Source organism: Musa acuminata, chromosome BXJ2-5, assembly GCF_036884655.1.
Source record: "Musa acuminata AAA Group cultivar baxijiao chromosome BXJ2-5, Cavendish_Baxijiao_AAA, whole genome shotgun sequence".
Classification (NCBI taxonomy): domain Eukaryota; kingdom Viridiplantae; phylum Streptophyta; class Magnoliopsida; order Zingiberales; family Musaceae; genus Musa; species Musa acuminata.
This window is the reverse complement of record NC_088342.1, coordinates 4,847,769-4,865,244: the sequence shown is the minus strand read 5'-3', so window position 1 is coordinate 4,865,244 and position 17,476 is coordinate 4,847,769. Positions and strand designations below refer to the sequence as shown.

At 46.0% G+C, this 17,476-nt stretch overlaps 2 protein-coding genes and 1 long non-coding RNA gene across 4 annotated transcripts; 1 reads left to right on the top strand and 2 right to left on the bottom strand.

Moving 5' to 3' along the window:
* Positions 1 to 180: 180 nt before the first annotated feature.
* LOC135612203 (uncharacterized) lies at positions 181 to 1,094 on the bottom strand. Its single transcript, XR_010486830.1, has 2 exons — positions 891 to 1,094; positions 181 to 811 (listed from the first exon to the last, which is right to left on the bottom strand). It is a non-coding gene; the product is annotated as an uncharacterized LOC135612203 (long non-coding RNA).
* A 491-nt stretch (positions 1,095 to 1,585) lies between these two features.
* LOC103984376 (transcription factor TCP4-like) lies at positions 1,586 to 4,237 on the top strand. Of its 2 annotated transcripts, none has more exons than XR_010486829.1 (3): positions 1,586 to 1,874; positions 1,954 to 3,701; positions 3,782 to 4,237. XR_010486829.1 is itself a non-coding variant. In XM_018826069.2 (3 exons), the coding sequence occupies exon 2, from the start codon at positions 2,714 to 2,716 to the stop codon at positions 3,653 to 3,655; it is 942 nt and encodes a 313-aa protein (XP_018681614.2). In that variant the 5' UTR covers positions 1,586 to 1,874; positions 2,006 to 2,713; the 3' UTR covers positions 3,656 to 3,701; positions 3,782 to 4,237. The 2 variants fall into 2 exon arrangements, 1 of the variants encoding a protein (XP_018681614.2); XM_018826069.2 differs by having other exon boundaries at positions 2,006 to 3,701.
* Positions 4,238 to 13,673: 9,436 nt separating this feature from the next.
* On the bottom strand, positions 13,674 to 15,931 carry LOC103984117 (uncharacterized acetyltransferase At3g50280-like). The gene is made up of 2 exons (XM_018826299.2): positions 14,084 to 15,931; positions 13,674 to 13,981 (listed from the first exon to the last, which is right to left on the bottom strand). The coding sequence occupies exon 1, from the start codon at positions 15,729 to 15,731 to the stop codon at positions 14,355 to 14,357; it is 1,377 nt and encodes a 458-aa protein (XP_018681844.2). The 5' UTR covers positions 15,732 to 15,931; the 3' UTR covers positions 13,674 to 13,981; positions 14,084 to 14,354.
* Between the last annotated feature and the right edge of the window lie 1,545 nt (positions 15,932 to 17,476).

The following is a 17,476-nucleotide window of genomic DNA, read 5'->3' as shown; positions in this document are numbered from 1 at the left end:
GTGTACTCCATGGCGTGTGACGTTGCGATCAATCTTTCCTCTCTCGCTGTGATCCATCCATCTTTACCCCGTTCTTGCGTTTAGAGGAACACGAAGGGACAGAGGTTGTATGGCGAACGAGAAGCTCCATCAGTCCCAAGTCCATTAAGCAGTGGTTGCAAACGAGGATTGAGAGAGAGAGACGATAAACGAAGAATTTAATTGATTCTGGACGAGCAATGAAGATTTCATATTCTAGCCCAAGTGAACGAAGGATTTGATGGATCGACAATGGCTTCCTTTAGGTGTTGGATTTCGGCAATTATCTCGAAGTACATCATACGGACATCAACTTGAAAGGGAGAAAGCGAGCTACATATGTTCTGAAGGACACTTTGATCGATTCGTTATCACCAGCGACTATAGCTTGAAATCCTCATCAGTAAGTGTGCAACAGCTACGATAGCTTCTGGTGTTCTGCTCCATGGATGAGGTGGTGAACCACACTCTTGCAGCTCGTATTCTTCCTGCAATCTGCTGCACCATAACGAAGAAATGATCAGTAAAATTACTTCCCTTGGAAGAGCACATCTGCTAATCCACTGAGCCGCTACGTATAGAGCTTGAAATCTCAGTCGTCATCAGAAGTTGGGTGATGTCGTCGTGGTTCGAAAGATGAAAACGAAGTCAGGCTTTCGCGTTGCAGACGAAGGCATCCTTCCTCTCTTCCCTTCGTCCTGATCTCCATCCATGGGGCGCGCTGTCCCAACCGAGGGGAAGGATCGCGTCGGCTGACCGGTGTCTCGGATGCGACAGGGCGTCCTACTGATCACTACGTGTCAGGAATCAAAGATTACGTGTAAGATGTGGAAAGAAGGGTACGATGGTAATCTTAAGGGCAGTCATCATACTATCATCCCCTTCCAACGGTGTGCTGTCACTGTCCCTGCAATTACTGGCCCGAAGAGGCATGAGGGAGACCCCACTGCCTCCAGCTTCCAGAATCCTCATCATCAGCAGGTTCGCCTGCAATGGCGTTCTAAACATGGCCGACGATCTAATGTCCCAGCAGAAGCGAAGGAAGATCTAACATTTGGATGCGGTAAATCTTGAAGAGATGTTGCTGTCGGGACAGATATATAAGAAGTCAGCAAAACGGCAATCGTCACGGTTACGTTTGGTCGCGGTGACTTTGTAGAGAGGGGGGGGGGGGGGAGAAGAAAAAGAAGGGGGGATGGATGGATGAACGGGAGAGCAAGTAATCTGGCAGGCAACAACATGGCGGATGGTGCGAAAAGGTGATGGCTCTTTTGGCCAAGCGTTTAAAGGTGCGGAACTGTCACAGTCTGCGCTCAAAAGGAGGGAGAGAGAGAGTGTGTGTGTGCGCGTGTAAGGTTTGCAATATTGAGGAAGGTTTTGCTCTTCTCATCTCTTCAACGGCGCACTGAGTAACACAAGGCTGTCGATGTTGTTGGGGTTGTGTCTTGGGAAATGGGTCGAGTGAGATAAGCAGGATCTTTAAATCTCTGGTGCATGTCTGCCTCTGCCTTCTCGGCTCCTCTCTCTCTCTCTCTCGCTCTCTCTCTCTCTCTCTCTCTGCTGCCTGACACTGGCATGGACAGGTTGCGTTCTTCTTTCGAATAATAGTCGCTGGCCCACCAGCGGCCGAAGGGCAGGAGCACTAACTCTGTCCATCTCCTCTTACCTCTCCTCCGAGTGAAACCCAAACCCTCTTTTCCCATCCCTGTCGTCCATGTCCTTGCTGCTTTTCCACGGGTTGTGCCTCTCCTCCTCTTGAGACAATGTGATGGCTTGACATCTAAACCCTCTGTCCCTGGGCTCTCGGCCCCCAATCTACTTCAGCTGTGTTCTTAATCGCCTGGCGAGATCCAAGTGTAAGCAGCTCTTAGTCTGTCTATGATCCTTGGTTTCTTTTCAGATTTTTATTGTGAGGTCTTGTGGTGGTTGTTTAAGAGCTGAGCTGGTGGTGTTTGGTGATGGGAATTTGGGACTTGGATGGCCAAAGCAAGCAGCAGGAGGCCAAACATCAGCAGCGCCACCAGGAAATGCTACCAGTTCAGCAGCAGGAGAGGCAGGAGGAAGCTGAGAGAAACGAGATCTAGTAGCAGGCGTCAGCTCGTAAGATCCAAAGCTGGAACAGGGGCGCAAGAAGAAGGAGCAGGATCTGGATCCGCGGAGGAGTCTGTACCTTCCAATTCAGGCAGAAGCAAACGAAAGCGAAAAAGAGGGCGAAGTAGCGCCGCAGGGGCTCCAAGAACAACAGCGAGAAGAGCAATCCCTGCGAGGCTTCCAGCTTCACCAAATCCACCACAACAGGAGCTCTTACTTCTCGTCTTCTTCTTCTTCAGCTGCCACGGCTTCCTCCTCCGAGTATGCCTGCCTTCCCGAAAGGATTGGGGAGGGTCACAGCCACAACAGCGCCGGCTACGACCAGCTCGCTCTCCTCCACCACCACCACCAGCAGCAGTTGCAGCGGCCGCAGCCCCGCTCGAGGCACGGCGGGGCGAGGGGCGGCGCGGTTGGGGAGATCGTGGAGGTCCAGGGCGGCCACATTGTGCGGTCCACCGGCCGCAAGGACCGTCACAGCAAGGTGTGCACCGCGAAGGGCCCCCGCGACCGCCGCGTCCGCCTCTCCGCCCACACCGCCATCCAGTTCTACGACGTCCAGGACCGCCTTGGCTACGACCGCCCCAGCAAGGCCGTCGACTGGCTCATGAAGAACGCCAAGGCCGCCATCGACGAGCTCGCCGAGCTTCCGCCTTGGAGCCCCTCCGCCACAGTCGCAGCCGCCCAGGCCGCCTCCTCCCGCCGCCACCCTCCGCCGTCCACTCAGCTCCTCTCCGCCGAGCAGACCATCGGGGAGTCCAGCAGCAAACCGGTTGCCGTTGCCGATCCAGCTCTTTCTACTGCTTTTAGTTTCGGCGTCGGCGGGGGCGACGGCGGCAACGAAGGTAATACCTTTCTTCCTCCTTCCTTGGACACCGACTCCATTGCCGACACTATCAAGTCCTTTTTCCCAATGGCTGCTGCTGCAACTCCGCCGTCTTCTAGCCCTTCCATCGGTTTCCTGTCCTACTCGCCGGAACTTCCGTCACGTACCAGTGGCCAAGCTCAAGACCTCCGCCTCTCCCTCCAATCCTTCCAAGACCCGATCTTTCACAACCCAGAATCCGGCCACCATCACCACCACCACCACAGCCAGTACCACCAGAGCCCAACTCCTTCTAGGCACGATGCACATTTCCCGAGCTCCGCCCAGCTGGCCTCCGATGCGGCCGGCTGGGCCGAGCAGAGCCACCGGATTGCTCCGTGGAATATGGTGGACTCGAGTGGCGGCGGTGGGGGATACGTGTTCAGTTTCCCACCGCCTCAGGCGGCGCCGCTGCACTCTTTGCTCGGACAAAGCCTGTTCTTTTCTCAGAGGGGACCCCTTCAGTCCAGTAACTCGCCCGCGGTTCGTGCTTGGGCCGACCCTGTGGACGCCGCAGCCGACCACCGGATGCAACCTGCGCTTTATCCATCCATGCCATCCATCGGATTCGCATCCGGTGCCAGTTTCCCAGGGTTCCGCATCCCGGCACGGATCCAGGGCGAAGAGGAGCACGACGGCCACAACGACAAGCCGCCCTCTGCTGCCTCTGCTTCTCGCCACTGATGGAGTTTGTGGAGGAGCGATCACCACCAATCGGATACCTCCCCTGGTAATTCTCACTCCAACCATTTCATGGTCTTCTCGACTCGTATTCCTCAGAAACCGACGTAGCATCTGTTGTTTTCTTAGGATTGCCTGGTCTGCTGAGGAGGAAGGTGATGGGAAGCAGCTGCATTGCCATATATACATGGAAAAGACATCTCCTTGGATTCTTTGGTTGGTCGGTGCCTCTCTTCTCTGTCATTTGGCTCTCTTTTCGATGGGCTTCCGAAGCCTTCTCGTGTGCTCTTCTTCTATCATGGTAAGTCTCAGTTTGCTATTGTAGTAGCGGTAGTAGTTGTAGTCGTCATTGCCGAGGTCGCTTATTGTTCGCTCTTCTCGGTGGTCTCATGTTTCCCTGTGGCCTTCAGCCGAAAGGGAACGCAAGTGAACTGTTGTCCTCTGGAAATGTCTGTGGAGATTTGTTCTGCTTCAGATTTAAGGAATAAAATATAAGTAGTCATCTGCTTGGATTGAGCCATGAAGGCAACATGTTGTTTTCATGCTGAGAAGCAGCAGGTGGATGGCTACTCTGATTGGAAATCATCGCTGGTCTTTCCTCTTCCCACTTTCTTGGATATATTATGTTTTGTATTGTGTGAAAGAGGTGCAGCAGTGGCATTAGATGATGCTTCAACATCCTCAAACCAACCATGGAGATGGATTTAATAAGCACTTCAATGATTGCACATCAGATGCCCCCATCCGAGTTGAAGCTCTCTCTCTCTCTGTCTCTGAACAGATGCTGCTTTCTGTTCCAGCGAGTTTGTTTAAGTGGCCAAAGAACATAAAAGAATTAGAACAGCAGGAAAGATTAGAAGAAGCATCCGCCATGTTCTCTCTCTCTCTCTCTCTCTCGAGTACTGTTGCTTGCGTGCAAAGGTCTCCTTTATGATTTCATGACTGTCGAGTCAGATAGAGATGCCCTCCATCTGCATCACCGATTGGTTCTCTTCTCTTGTACTAGTCTGCTTTGCAAACCTGTGCTTTGGTGGGAGGAGCCCAAATTGCCTTTTCTTTTCTTTCTCTTTTCCCACTGGAAATGAAGATTTTCCTATGATCAAACTTCAAAATAGAAATTCGAGTGACGACAGACAAAACGAGAGACACTTTTTAGGTGAAACTTGTGTGCCTAATCTCTCCATTACCTACCCACCTATGTGTTGGCTGTCGGATGAAGTAATCGAAAGCAACTCTGGCCTTTATTGTGGCAGCTCTTAAAGTCAAAGGCCACCCCTTGCCATATTAGCACAGACAACAATACACAGTTTAGTGGATGAGACTTACAACGATTTCCGTAGGATAGCCTTAATCCTCACATTGTGATGCTGATGTATAACCTAATGATTCTGGTTTAGCCAAGGCCCAAGTACCTTTGGTCGCCTGCCTTGCTCTTGGAGTCTTGCTGTGAGGTTGCTTGCTTTCCATGGCTCCTCACATGGTGGGCATCATCTGCTTCCTAAAGCATCAACATAAGCTTTTCCGGATAGCACTCGAGATAATTTACTAGCCAGACAGGCAGATCGTAAAGGAATAATAATCTTACCGTGATACCAAAACCGGCTTTACTAGATAGATGACAACACCGTTGGGGGGATGGGACGGGATGATTCCGATGACCTCTAAAAATCCAAACAGGTACTCCAGGAGCATTATAAGTTCTTCCCCACCATCGCTAGGTTGGTCCCAACCCAGCCCTACTTCCATGGCAGTCGAGCTGGCAGTGAGTTGTTCCCAGCTCATCCGAAGCACTCAGAGAAGGTGCATAAAAGCCTGCTTGGCTGAGAGGCAATCTTTTTTCTCTCTTTTCCTTTTTCTTTCCCGAGTGTTTTTATTCCCACTTCATCGTGAAACCATGTCTCCATCTTGCTCTTAAGCGTCAATCACACCACAGCAGGACTGTCCTCGACTTTGGACCATGAGAGTGATCAGAAGTGAAAACATCCTTGTAAAGTTCGTTATGTCCATGGCATCGCTACTGCCCACAGAGACAGCAGGAGAAGGAGCAGAAGCAGCAGAGGGTGAGGGTGAGGGTGAGGGTGGTGCTACCATGGATGAACACAACCGCACAAGGCAATGTTCTCCGATCCGAGTCATCCATGGCCAACTCATTTGCGTGTCCTTTCCCAGTCACCCAGACCATTCCAATCCTGACATGAGATCATAGCAAGGACGGACGAAGGCCCACACACTGTTGCTTCACATGAAAGCAGACTCAGCTTCACTTTCATTCCTCCTTCGGCTGTTTGGCAGCAGCCTCTCGTTCAAGTCTAAGAAGGCCAGTGAATGCTTCGCAATGCTGTGAGATTGCTTCTTCGTGATCCATGTGTCAATGATATGTATATATATATATATATGCATTCAATGTCTCAAGCATCACGCCTTGGAATTTTACTGCACTGGAAAGTACAGTTCATCTTGTCCACGGCTATCAGAGAGGGAATGAACCAGAAAGAGAGGGGAAAAGGTAGGTGTTTGATGAATTGAATCTTCTCCATCTGAGTGAGACAGGAGTTATGGTGTTGGGTTATGCGAGTCCAATCTTGTTGGATCAATAAATTAGAGTAGACACGATTGATGTGTACAAAAGTAAGCTTTGTAATCTACAAGGGACTTGAATTAAAAGGAGTGCAATGGTGTCCATTAGCTCAATAGGCCAACTCAATCTGCTGCTATTTAATGACTTGATCTTGATCATCATAATGGGCTGAAGGAATTTGGCAGCAAACTCCACCCTTGCTTTCTTGGTTAATAGTCGAACCTGTTAAGAAATCATGTGATCATGGTAATGACAGTCTTAATATTGATAGTGATGGCGATGATGTGATGGCCGGGTGATGATGAGGTTGATGGTAATCATGATCGAGACCAAGATCGAAGACATTTGTAAGTTTTAGCCTTCTGCAATCTTACCTTAAGTCTGATCACATCTCCTGCATCTTCTAATTGTTAGACAGTACTTTTTTCCTTGTACCAGACGACTATTATGAATGAACATCTCTGATGTCATATTAACGTATCAGATGTTATTAGGAGTTGCTGCATGGAGATACATGAGATTTGATATCATGGATGATACCGTTGTGATTTATATCAATAGTAACCTCCGTAAGTTGGATTTTTTCCCTAAGCTGAAAGGATTAACGCACCTAAACGTGATAGTCGTTGTTTCACCTTTATGTCGTGGTGGAGGTATCAACGCGGCTTGGCCCATCCCAAATGCGTAAGATCATCAACACAACTTCTATGCTAGAGCATATTAGCTCAGGATTTGACTAAGGGGGCCCAAGCCTTGTTCTCCTGAAAATCACTCCTTTGGTTATTTGTCGGATGTCTACACACATGTCAAAATCAGGACGAGGATTCTGTTGAATCTCAAATTTTGATGATGAAATTAATTAATAATTTTATGAACTAATAAGCGTTTGAGATAAGTAACACGGGAGAAACTTCGATCATGGACTTAAACCATCGAAAGATAAATTGTTGAAGTAGGAGGATCAAAGATTGGATCGAAGAGCATCATGTCAGAGATCGGTCATCGAGCTAAAAGATGGACTTTATGCCATGAGTACGAGCATCGAGCTGGAAGGATCAAGTATTGCGCTAAGAAGATTGGATATTGTGGGAGGTTAACATACCGATGGATCGGGTAATACATCGAAGGAAAGGACGATACGCCGGAAGTTCGGAGGAAGTGCCAGATGAATAGATGACATGTCGGACAAGGTACTGATATCCTCATGATTGTAATTAGAGTTATTGAGTCTTGAATGAAATTGTTTAGATTCTAATTGAGTTGATTTTTGGGGTATAACCATGCCAACTTGATTAAGAGTCCATTGGGCCTGAACCAGGGTCGAATTAGGCTTGTTGGAAGGCTAATTCAATGACCCGGGGTTGGGTTGGATGATAGTACCGCCAAGCCCAAGCGATGGTATCGCTTATGAGTTGGAAAGCACAGATTGTTTCCAAAAATCCCGACGGTAGTATTACTAGTGTCAGTGGTAGTACCACCTAGGGTGACGATAATACCGTCTAGGATGACGATAGTACCACCTAGGCAAATGATACTACTATAAGAGCCTAGGCTCTATCGGGCAGTAGTACTGCCCAGCGCAAGTGGTAGTATCGCTAGTACCTTGAAAACTCGATGATTTAAATTTTTAGCTCAACTTTTGAAGTCATTTGGGATATATAAATATCCCACTCATACTTGCTTGATAAAAAAAGAAATAAGTAAAAATTATTAAGGATAAAAGGATTATAAACTCTCTTCAAAAATATTACGTCTCTTCCTTCTTAAGTTTAGATGATATACTAAGGAGGTGTGAGATCTTTTGTAAAAGAGATGTATAAAAGTTCTCTCCTAAGCTTATTAAAAGAGGAGAAGTTCTTTCCTAGGCCTGTGAAAAGAAGAAAGGATTATAACAAGGGTAGTTGATCTTCACCCTATCACAAACGCTCATCATGCACCCACAACAACTTCATTCAATGAATCATTCGTCGCTTTTGCATACTTGTACAAATATATAGCAGCATGTTTTGCCTTAGTTTAGTATATTTTTGCTTGAAAAATATAAGCAACGATAACTTACATTGCTAAAGTGCGATCACTCATCACGTTAGGCCAAACTGCCCTAAAATGGTTTCGTTTTCGCGTGTCACGACTTGTTTTCTACAAACCATAGCCTCACACAAAACATTAGCCATCTCAGCACCCTAGAACCCTCCGAGTGGCACCAGGGGGGATGGGGCTTTGAGGTTTATTGGGTGTTAAACAATCTTTACAAGTTCGCTAGTTAACTTGACGGAAACTGACCTTCGCATCCGACACTCGGTGAACAGTTGTTTGTGGACTAGTAACTATTCGTTTAACCATCTAATATTCTTGTTTTCTTCTTCCTTTCTTTTCTCTCTTACATTCAAAGTGTTCACTGAATTGTTTGTAAAGCCTCTTTGCGAGATGTCGAGACTTGTTTGTCTCTCATTTTCAATCTAATAAAATTTCTATTTTATAAGTTCTTCGAGACCTGTACGAGGTTGCAACTAGGCTGACCCTTTATGAATGCATATGGCACAAGGGCACCTCATGACTTAAGCAATCCCAGCTAAGTCCGTAGAGTTAGTGCAAGGGTGTTTTATGACTTAGGCAACTCTAACTAAGTCTGTGACTTTACCATAATGGTGCCACACTACTTAGGCAATTCCAGCTAAGACTATGATATTATGGTATCAGGGCGGGCAAACAATTCAAGTGAGCAGTGAAGAAACATCGCAATCTCATTATGGCAAAGTATCGTGGTGAATCAAGCAAGACGGGGCAAGTTGAATTATTGCCCAAAGCAACTGCAGGTGAGCTGCAAGTGCAAAACTCGCTCTCATATTGTTGGAGCTGCTCTGGAGGAGCATGACAGCGAACATGATGAGCGAGAAGTTGGCTATTCTCTATAAGCAGAAGAGGCACAATCAAGAGTACTAACCTGTGACGAACAGTCATCGAGCACCCACAACAACTTCGTTAAGCGAACTGTTCGTCGCTTTTACATACTTGTACAGAGACATTGTAGCATGTTTTGCCTTGGCTTTGTGTGTTTCTGCTTGGAAAATATAAACAACGATAATTCACAGCGTTGCGGTGCAACTGCTCATTGCATCAGGTCGAATTGCTCTAAAATGGCTCTGATTTCATATGCCATGACTTGTTTTCTGTAAACCGTAGCTGCACCCAATACATCAGCCATCTTAGCACCCTGGAACCCCCCGGGTGACACGGGGCTGGATAAGACTTCGGTATATTGTCGGACGTTGAACAATCTTCATAAGCTCACACGTTAACTTGACAGAAACTTGCCTTCACGCCCGACACCTGGTGAAAAGTTATTTGTGGACTTGCAACTATTCATTCTACCTTCTAAAGTTTTTATTTTTTCCTTCCTTTCTTTTCTCTCTTGCACTCAAGGTGCTCGCTGAATTGCTTATAAAGCTTCCCTCTTCATGAGATGTCGGGACTTGTCTGTTACTTGTTTTTAATTTAATCAACTTTCTATTTTATAGGTCCTTCGAGACCTGTACGATGTTGCAACTATGCGGACCCTTTGCGAATGCATATGTCGCAAGGGCTCCTCATGACTTAGGTAATCCTAACTAAGTCCGAGGAGTTGGCGCAAAGATACTTCACGACTTAGGCAACTCCAACTAAGTTTATGACTTTACCGCAAGAGTGCTTTATAACATAGGCAATTCTAGCTAAATCCATAACAAATCGAGAAAAAAAGCAACAAGGAGAGACTTATAGCGACGAAAACCTGCCTGGATATTCTTGAAGTGAGCTTAGAGGAACTCTACTAAGATCAACAAAGACTTCTTTGGGTAGAGAGCTTGGAAGAAAAAACTGAATCCCGAATCGACAAGGTTAAGGCCCTAATTGTCCGTCAATCGATCGACTAATGGACGATACTAAAGAATCCATACAATATTTGCATGGAGTCATGGTGAAACTCACTTCTAGAGTGACAACACTCACGAGGGCACTAAATGTGATAGGGAGCAACACCCGCGTTGTGACGCCATAAAACTTGAGGGCACCTGAGCCTTATTGCTATGAAGGTGTTAGGGACACAAAAGAGCTCAAGAATTTATTATTTGACATAGAACAATATTTTCGAGCTACAAGGCCCAATTCTAAAGGTACTAAAGTTTCAATAGCAATCATATATCTGAATGAGGATGCAAAACTTTGGTGGCGAACCCATTAGAAGGAGATCTAACAAGGTCAGTGTCGAGTGGACACATGGGCTAACTTAAAGTAAAAGTTAAGAACTCAATTCTTACCCGAGAACACAAAGTTCATTGCAAAGAGGAAGCTGAGACAACTCCGCCAAAATACTTCCATTCGAGATTATATGAAGTAATTTTCTATACTAATGCTAGATATCCAAGACATATTCGGGAAGGATAAGTTGTTCAGCTTCCTCGATGGTCTGAAGCCATGGACTCAATAGGAACTGCATCGATGGAATGTCATTGATATGATCAGGGCAATTACGGTCATAGAAAGACTCATCAACTTTGTTTCCTTAGAGGACTTAAGGAAAATGAAATAATCTTCAGGAAATTGCTCATCAAAATATTCTCGAGGGAAGGAGCCCAAGGGCGAGGTAAGGAAGAAGAGTTCCTATAAAGGGCCAAGCTCAAAAGGCAAGGCTCCAAAACCTAACGGATGCTTCTTGTGCGAAGGACTACACATGGTGATGGAGTACCCATAGAAACAAGCACTCAATACCTTGACAACTTCAATCCACCCTCCCAAATCTAATAAGGGCAAGGTCATTGCTCTTAGTTTGAGTAGTTCAAAATCCATTAACGATGATAAGGAGTCACAAGAACCTTGGATGGGGGCAATGCATTTGTTGAATACTTTGCAGGGTCAATTGGGAGAGAATATGAAGAGAAAGCCATATAAAGTATGGAGCAACGAGCTTATGTACATGGACATAAAGTTCAATGGCCAAACAATGCATATAATGGAGGAATATGTTCGAACGTGCCTTACTTACCACCAAGATAAGGTGGAGCAGCAGAAGCCAATGAGACTTTTAGAGCCATTGCTCATATACTAGAAAAATCATGAGAGAGCATTTCCTTTGACTTCATATCAAGCTTACTGACAGTAGGGGACTCGGATAAATACTTATTGTGGTTGATCGATTTTTAAAGTATGTAACTTTTATTGCTACACTCTTACACTATTCAGTAGAGGAGGCGGCCAAGCTGATGATGAAGAATGTGGTGAAGTGACGATTCTAGATCGAGCTATTCAAATTGTTGAGGTCTATGTTATACTTCTCCACAAGCCTCCACTCTTAGACAAATGGCCAAACTAAAATGATAAACTTACTTTTTGAGTAATATATTTAACATTATATGAGTGTCAACCAACGAAATTGAGTGAAGTTATTGGACATAGCCTAATTCTCCTACAACTTACAACGAAGCTGTGCATCCAACAAGAGCCCTTTCGAGATCATTATAGGACAATAACTATCAACTCCTCACACCTTAGCTATCAAGTATACTGGGAGTAGTCCATCAGCATATCATTTTATAAAAGAATGATATCGAAATGCAAATATTACGTGAGCTTACTTGAAGAATATAACCAAAACGACGAAGAAGTGAGCAGAATTGGAAAGACGACCATAGGAGTTCAAAGTCAACGATTTAATGTTGGTGAAGCTCTAACTAGCATCACTTCAATTCTTTAGACACAAAGTACACAAAGGATTAGTGCACAAGTATGAAAAGTCCTTCTCAATTATCAGTAGGGTGGGCAACTACTCCTATAAGTTGCAGTTGTCGGCATGGCTTAAAATTCATAATATTTTTTATGCTAGCAACTTGAAAGCCTATTACTCAGATCCGCAAGATGCTTCCCGAAGTATTCCAACTCAGCTACCCCCTAACCAAAGCCTCTTATAAGAAGCAAGTTGAAACTATTTTAGCAGATTACAAGATAAACATCCAATTGAGCTGAGCATACCGAGTATTTGGTGAAGTGACAAAAGTTTTCCCGAACCGAAGCTAGTTGGGAGCCTGAAGATGCCCTATGACATAAAGAAACAGTCACCAAAAACCACCAACAAGCATTGACAACGGCATCGGCAGCTTAAGTGGGAGAGAATATCATGAACAATCATTGTGCACCCACAACAACTTCGTTCAACGAACCGTTCGTCGCTTTTGCATGCTTGTAAAGATATATGGCAGCATATTTTGCCTTAGTTTTATGTGTTTTCACTTGAAAAATGTAAGCAATGATAGTTCGCAGCATTGCAGTGCACCCACTCACTGCGTCGGGCTAAACTGCCCCAAAATGGCTCCATTGTCACGTGTCATGATCTATTTTCTGCAAACCACAACCTCATATAAAACATCAACCATCTCAACACCCTAGAACCCCCCCGGGTGGCACCAAGAAATGGGGCTTCAAGATAATGTTGTGCGTCGAACAATATTCACAAGTTCACATATTAACTCGACGGAAACTTGCCTTTGTGCCCGACACCCGGTGAATAATTGTTTGTAGACTTGCAACTGTTCGTTCAATCTTCTAAAGTCCCTATTTTCTCTCTTGCACTCACGGTGCTCGTTAAATTGCTTATAAAGCTTCCATCTTCGTGAGACGTTGGACTTATCCATTGCTCATTTTCAATTTAACTAACTTTTTATTTTACAAGTCATTCGAGACCTGTACGAGGTTACAATTAGGCTGACCCTTTGCGAATGCATATATCGCAAGGGCGCCTCATGATTTAGGTAGTCTCAACTAAGTTTAAGGAGTTTGCGTAATGGTGTTTCACGACTTAGGCAATTCTAATTAAGTCCGTGACTTTACCGCAAGGGTACCTCACAACTTAGGTAATTCCAGTTAAGTTCATGACAACTCATTGAAAAGAAGATCAGTAATGACAGTCGGTGGCGTTGAGAGAGAAGATGAATCGAGAGTTAACATAAATCGGAATGACCAAACCACTGTAAATAGATTTACATTTCTCTTTATACTTTTTTTTACTATTATTAATTAATTTAGTTACTCATAATCTTTACTAACATTCTAAGTTAAATGAATTTTCGATATAAATTTATCGATCCAACTTTCAAATCAAAATTTTATTTTAAAAATACTATTTTACGGTCAACATATTAGAGAAGTTCAAATCATACTATTTTATTTCAAAATTTTATTTTAAAAATACTTTCAAATCATTATGTAACTCATTATGAGGTGTATCTATCCAAGGAATGTGATGTCTTCGTCTGATGTTGGCCCGGACGTCCGGAATTGATTGCCATTAATTAATTAATTAATTAATGATATTTGTATGCGATAATGCATTATTGTGTAACCATGGTGTGTTATTATTTCGTTTAATTTCATAATATGCATTACTATTCGAGATTACTTCTTCCCGTGCACTACTTACCATTACATCTTTTCATTCACATGATCATGTAATCACAGTTTGATGATCGGTTCAGTTAATGATTGACATCTCTCTCTCTCTCTCTCTCTCTCTCTGTCCGCCATTTCATCCACATGTTTTTTACCGGAGCTGTTGAAATGTGCGCACCAAACGTTGCCATGTTTGCATGCCGTCATGTCCAGGCCCAGCTCCGTCCGTGTCTCAACCTGCTACGTCTGCGGTTCGCAAGCTCTCGGTGGAGAGGACGGGATGGTCCCAGGATTTCAATTATCTCCCTGGCTCAACCTGCTCCTTGTTCGAAATTCTATAAAGACAATGGTGCAGTAAACTTAGATACTCTTTGCTGTTTCTGCCGACAATTTTCTCGAAGTCAGAAAGAAAATGAAGTAGAAAAATAATCTGTTACGTTTCTGCACGCAGAATCCAAGAGAGACAGACAGATTTCTGCGAGCACCAAAGACTATGGATCCATGCTCTGGTGAGACGACGGCCTGTGCGATGCGTAGTTCCTGTTTGTCCGAATGCTTTCGTGGATTCAATGCTTACGATTTCGAATAAGAGTGCGATCTGCAAAGAACTCCTCGAACCAAATTGGATATATTATGACCTATCTTTAACTGGTGCAGCCATAATTAATACCTAAGAGAAGAACTGACGCGATCGAGATTTTGCTTGGGCTAGATGATCTCCAGCTCCGGAGGTGGGCAAACGGCACTCGTGAACTCTTCGTCGCACTGCAGCGCCTTCATGCACTCCGGCTCCAAGCGGATCTCCAAATCCATGCTCCCTCCCCCCTCCCTCCCCGGATGGAACGTCACCTTCCCCTCGTACTTGTTCGCTCTGCCGCTCCGCACCGCCGCTGGCTTCCCCCACCCGAAGTCGCACCTGTAGACGTCGAACCTCGGCGAGCTCCCCATCTTGACGCCACACGTGTCATGCCCGCTCAGCTTGTACATCGCCGGCCCCGCCATCCATGCCGTCATCGCCTCCCTGACGGCCCTGTCGGTGTGGTCTGCCACGGCCTGGTGGATCAGCCATGCGCCCCAACCCAGCCCCGGGGCCAGCAGCTCTCCCGCCGTCGCGGTCGCCTCGATGATGTCCACCGAGTTGCCGAAGTAGTCCGGCGAGAGCGGCGGCCGCAGACGATGGCGGTTATCGATGGCCAGGCTGCAGCTGGTCTTCTTTTGGGGCGGCAGGTCGCGAGCCCGCGTGATGGACCTCCACACCAGCGAGGAGATGGCCTGGAAAGAGGAGATGGAGTCGGTTCCGCATTCTCGATTGGCTTTGGCTTTCAGATGAGCAATGGATTCCGGTGAGAAGTGGAACACCTTCTCATGACACAGTACCGTCGATGCAAATCTTTCGATGAACTTATCGGGGTGAGTGTAAGGAAGCGTAAGGGGAGTATTCTCACGGCCATCGATGAACCACCGCTCGTGTACCGGAGGACGTGAGAGGCCTCCGGCTCCAGCGTTCCTTGCTATTTCCGCCCAAGAGTTAAAGAAGTGCCAATAGGCGGCGCCGTCGCCGACCGCATGATTGAAGGAGCACGCGAGAAAGAAGCCGTCGGCCAGCTCGGTGAACTGCACCGCAAGTAGAGGCAGAGACCGGCCGTCGTAGTTGACAACTCCGTTGAGGGGAAAGAAGGCCTCGACGAAAGAGGGCTCGTCATCCGACGGCGACAGCACGTCGGCGACGGTGATGTGCTTGGCTACGGCGAGGGTAAACTCGGCACCTCGGTCACCACAGACGACGAATGCGTGCATGCCGGCCGGCTGGCCCTCATCGTCGTAAGCAATTTCGGACACGAGGCGGCCGGCGAGAGGAGGGAAGTGGAGGAGTGCGATGGAGAGAGCGGTTTCGAGGCTGCGGACGGCGTCGTCGGCCGGGAGGGAGGAGTGGCGGTTGGAGAACAGGAGGCCGTTCTGGATGTAGTGCATTGACAACGTGCAGAGGTCCCATGGAGTCAGGTGGCAAGGTGTTCTGGGAAGCGCAACCCTGGGCTTCACAGTGCATGTGGACTCGTGCTGAAACAATGGCGGACTGGAAACCATATCTACTTCCAGAGAGAGAGAGAGAGAGAGAGAGAGAGAGAGAGAGAGAGAGAGTGAACACTACTTTCTTCCTACTTGCCTTCAACTCCCGATATTTATAGGAATCCACCACTGGCATCTTCCTGCAGCTCTTCCAATCTTCGTGCATGAAGTATTTACGTATAATACAAACGCTATGCCTCTGTGTGGTCACATGAACCACGCTTTTCCTTTTCTATCTCACCTACTTGCCTGAAGGATGGGGCTAAAAGAATGAGAGAAAGTACTAATACTACAAGCACCTCCTCCCTCCTAGGACACACCCCTTCTCTTACAAAGATGCCATTCTTACACAGGAAATAAGATGCACATCCATCCTGTTTTTTTTGTAGAACAGATATGACTTGGGTTATGCATTTCCATTGTTCACTGCATGCCAGATGAATCAGCATCACTTCATATCTGTAGGTGAAACAACAAGATTCCTCATGGCGTTTGCTTTCCTGTGGTCTCTTTAATTTATATCTGGGGGGCCGATGGTTTGCAGTCCATTCTCCATTAATTTACTTTGGGAGAGAAGGAGACAAAAGTTCTACAGGCAATTCACATGGTGTGGCTACAGAACTAGGCTGGCAGACCGCAGGATTGGCAGTAAGAAGCTTGAATGTAGAGAACAGGGGGTGACTCCTTGTTTAGCTGTTTCTTTAATTTATCTGGTTTTATCTGATCTTTTTCTTTCTTCCCCTGTCTTTTCATTTTCTGCACATGTTGTTTCAGATTCCATGTCATTAATGAAAATTAATGTTCATGAATTCCTTCCTTTTCCAAGATCCAATCAACAACAATGTAATCAAAGCGTATGGGACGTCAGATGGCAAGGCATTCATTATCTGTTGCAGAAACACTGCGTACGTTAGGTGACAGGTCTCCTTCAAGTTGACTAACAACTTGATAGTCGATCTACCTAGTTTCAATTCAATCGACTTTGCCCAATGTGTTATGACTAAAGATTCCACTTGCATCTGCTGCTGCTGCTGTTCTTGTGAAAGGGCAAGGAATTCTCTCCAGTGATGATGCTTCCATTAATATCTCCATCCCTCTGTGGGTGTTCCAGGTTGATGGAAGCTTCTCCCAAGGCAAATGCTACAGATTACTTGTGCATCAACATCAACGAGTCTTGACATTTAGCAAAGACTGATGAAGGAATCATTCCTGCACCACAAGTTGTGTTCTGGCCTTCTGCTACTTCTTCTTTGAAGACCAGTCTTCATGGAAGGCAAAAGCATCATCTTGAGTGGGTTCTACCGACCCACTTTGATCAACTTTAAGACATGCTCTATATTCTACAGCATCCGAATCAACCATTAAAAGTCCAATAACACGTTGTACAAGCTCCATATATTCCTTTCTGTGTTATCCTCTCTTAGGATTATCTTTTTGTCCTTCACCATAATCCTCGTATCTTTGTAGCTGTACATGAAGTCATGTCATGCTACCCAATCTAACAGTTTCTCTGGTACTAACCAAGCTTTAGGATCATAATCCCAAATCACTTGATGGGTTAGAAGAAACACCATCACTAAGGCTTCCTAATGCAGAGTAGTTAATGGAGCTTATATGAACGGAGATTGCAGGGGCAATACGGTCTATACAACTCGGAGGAGGTCCCACTTCACCACCTCAATCCGAGTCCATTCGATCTCCATCCAACGGCCACCAAAACCCAACCACCAGTGTACGTACACGTCACTCCTACGTGTCAGTGA